The 2,500-nt window shown below is 43.8% G+C and overlaps 2 protein-coding genes across 2 annotated transcripts in view; both read right to left on the bottom strand.

The window, feature by feature from the left end:
* The window catches only part of lamb4 (laminin, beta 4), a 27,663-nt gene extending 26,772 nt beyond the window's left edge, over positions 1 to 891 (bottom strand). The window contains exons 1-2 of the mRNA XM_034686657.1: positions 733 to 891; positions 461 to 627 (exon numbers count right to left, since the gene is read on the bottom strand). Of these exons, the coding sequence (XP_034542548.1) occupies positions 461 to 627; positions 733 to 754 (189 nt within the window). The 5' untranslated portion in view covers positions 755 to 891. The remainder of the gene's footprint in view (positions 1 to 460; positions 628 to 732) is intronic.
* A 673-nt stretch (positions 892 to 1,564) lies between these two features.
* LOC117814084 (salivary glue protein Sgs-4-like) overlaps positions 1,565 to 2,500 on the bottom strand; it is a 2,069-nt gene continuing 1,133 nt past the window's right edge. The window contains exon 2 of the mRNA XM_034685198.1: positions 1,565 to 2,485. Coding sequence (XP_034541089.1) covers positions 1,565 to 2,485 — 921 coding nt within the window. The remainder of the gene's footprint in view (positions 2,486 to 2,500) is intronic.

The raw sequence follows: 2,500 nt of genomic DNA, 5'->3' as shown, positions 1-2,500 counted from the left end.
ACAGAGAGAGAGAACAGAGAGAGAGAATATTTTTATACCGTTTATATATATACACCCATATATACTGTATATATATATATATATATATATATATATATATATATATGTGTGTGTATATATAAACGGTGTATATATACAAGCATTATATATATCTATATGTTTTTATATATTTTATTTACTGTTTATACATAAAAATATACCGTTCATATATATATTTATATATAAAGATTGTATATTTGTATATATATTTGTATATAAAGATTGTATGTTTTTATATATATTTGTATATAAAGATTGTATATTTGTATATATATTTGTATATAAAGATTGTATATTTGTATATATATTTGTATATGAACAGTTGTATATATTTGTATATATTGTTGATATATAAATAAAACAGGCAGGTTCTGAGGGGGTTGATCAGCCCCCTCCCTAAAGTAACCCCGTGCCCTCTGACCTCTAAGTATCCGATGATGCAATAGTTCTGAGGTCCGTCCCGCCCACAGGTGGACGAGGCTGATAGCTGAGCTGCTCGTCCCACCATCAGGTCCCCCAGGGGGGGGTTACAGGAGCCACCAGGACACTGGCCCTGCAGTTCCTGGAGCCATACTGCAGGGAAAAAACCTGCAGAAGAAGAAAACTGAATCAGACGTCTGGAAGTCTAGACCATGAACCGGTCTTCACATTCAGTTTGAAATAAATCAAACTGATCTTCATCCTGAAACTCACAGAAGAGGAAGACAAAGATCATGTTGTGCTGAGATGCCTGCTGGGCTCTGCTGGGCTCTGGTGGACTCTGCTGGGCTCTGGTGGACTCTGGTGGTCTCTGGTGGTCTCTGATGGACTCTGGTTGTCCCTGCTTGGCTTGTTTTAGGATGTCATCTTTCACTGCAGTTATCTGTTGTCTTGAGTCAGATGTGTTTTCACTTGAGTGAGAGAAAGATTCAGAGATGAGCTTTAAGACAAGAGAACTGACCGTCCTCCATAAAGAGTTTGATCTCAGAGATTTAAAACTGGAGAGAAGACAAAAGGATGGAGGGGGTACAACCTAGACACACCTAGAACTACAAAACCTAAAGACGGGCACAGGAAAGAACACCTGAACCAACAGACCCCCAAAAACACAAAGACCATCCAACTCGAAACCTCCATACCTTAAGACCACTACAGTTTCAGATAATCAACAAACCCAGAGGCCACCTGAAGAACTACAATGCTTGACATCATCAAACTTGATGATCTTTGAACCTACAGAGTCCCAAGCCCAGAAACCCAGACCATAAAGAACCCTACAATTAAAGACCACCACACGTCATTTCAGTTATGAATCTGGATTTAATGGACGCCCCCTCATACCTGACACCCACCCACCCACACACAACACGCTCACACACACACACACACACACACACACACACACACACACACACACACACACACACACACACACACACACACACACACCACACACACACACACAGCCATAAAATGTGGACCCTGAAGGCACTGATGAACTTCAACGGGAATGTTTGAGCCTCAGCGGTAATTACTGGGATTAACTTCAGCGAGTCTTCACTCTGAGACTTCTGTCAGACTTTGATGTACAGGCAGGGTTCTGGTTCTTACAGGCAGGGTTCTGGTTCTTACAGGCAGGGTTCTGGTTCTTACAGGCAGGGTTCTGGTTCTTACAGTCAGGGTTCTGGTTCTTACAGTTAGTGTTCGGGTTCTTACAGGCAGGGTTCTGGTTCTTACAGTCAGGGTTCTGGTTCTTACAGTCAGGGTTCTGGTTCTTACAGGCAGGGTTCTGGTTCTTACAGTCAGGGTTCAGGTTCTTACAGTCAGGGTTCTGGTTCTTACAGTTAGTGTTCGGGTTCTTACAGTCAGGGTTCTGGTTCTTACAGGCAGGGTTCTGGTTCTTGCAGTCAGGGTTCTGGTTCTTACAGGCAGGGTTCTGGTTCTTACAGGCAGGGTTCTGGTTCTTACAGTCAGGGTTCTGGTTCTTACAGTTAGTGTTCGGGTTCTTACAGGCAGGGTTCTGGTTCTTACAGTCAGGGTTCGGTTTCTTACAGGCAGGGTTCTGGTTCTTACAGTCAGGGTTCTGGTTCTTACAGGCAGGGTTCTGGTTCTTACAGGCAGGGTTCTGGTTCTTACAGTTAGTGTTCGGGTTCTTACAGGCAGGGTTCTGGTTCTTACAGTCAGGGTTCGGGTTCTTACAGGCAGGGTTCTGGTTCTTACAGTCAGGGTTCTGGTTCTTACAGGCAGGGTTCTGGTTCTTACAGTCAGGATTCGGGTTCTTAAAGTCAGGGTTCTGGTTCTTACAGTCAGGGTACTGGTTCTTACAGTCAGGGTTCTGGTTCTTACAGGCAGGGTTCTGGTTCTTACAGGCAGGGTTCTGGTTCTTACAGTCAGGGTTCTGGTTCTTACAGGCAGGGTTCTGGTTCTTACAGTCAGGGTTCGGGTTCTTACAGGCAGGGTTCTGGTTCTTACAGTCAGGGTT

Source organism: Notolabrus celidotus, chromosome 6, assembly GCF_009762535.1.
Source record: "Notolabrus celidotus isolate fNotCel1 chromosome 6, fNotCel1.pri, whole genome shotgun sequence".
NCBI classification, from domain to species: domain Eukaryota; kingdom Metazoa; phylum Chordata; class Actinopteri; order Labriformes; family Labridae; genus Notolabrus; species Notolabrus celidotus.
Note: the sequence above shows the minus strand (reverse complement) of the source record. Positions and strands in the feature narration are given on the sequence as shown.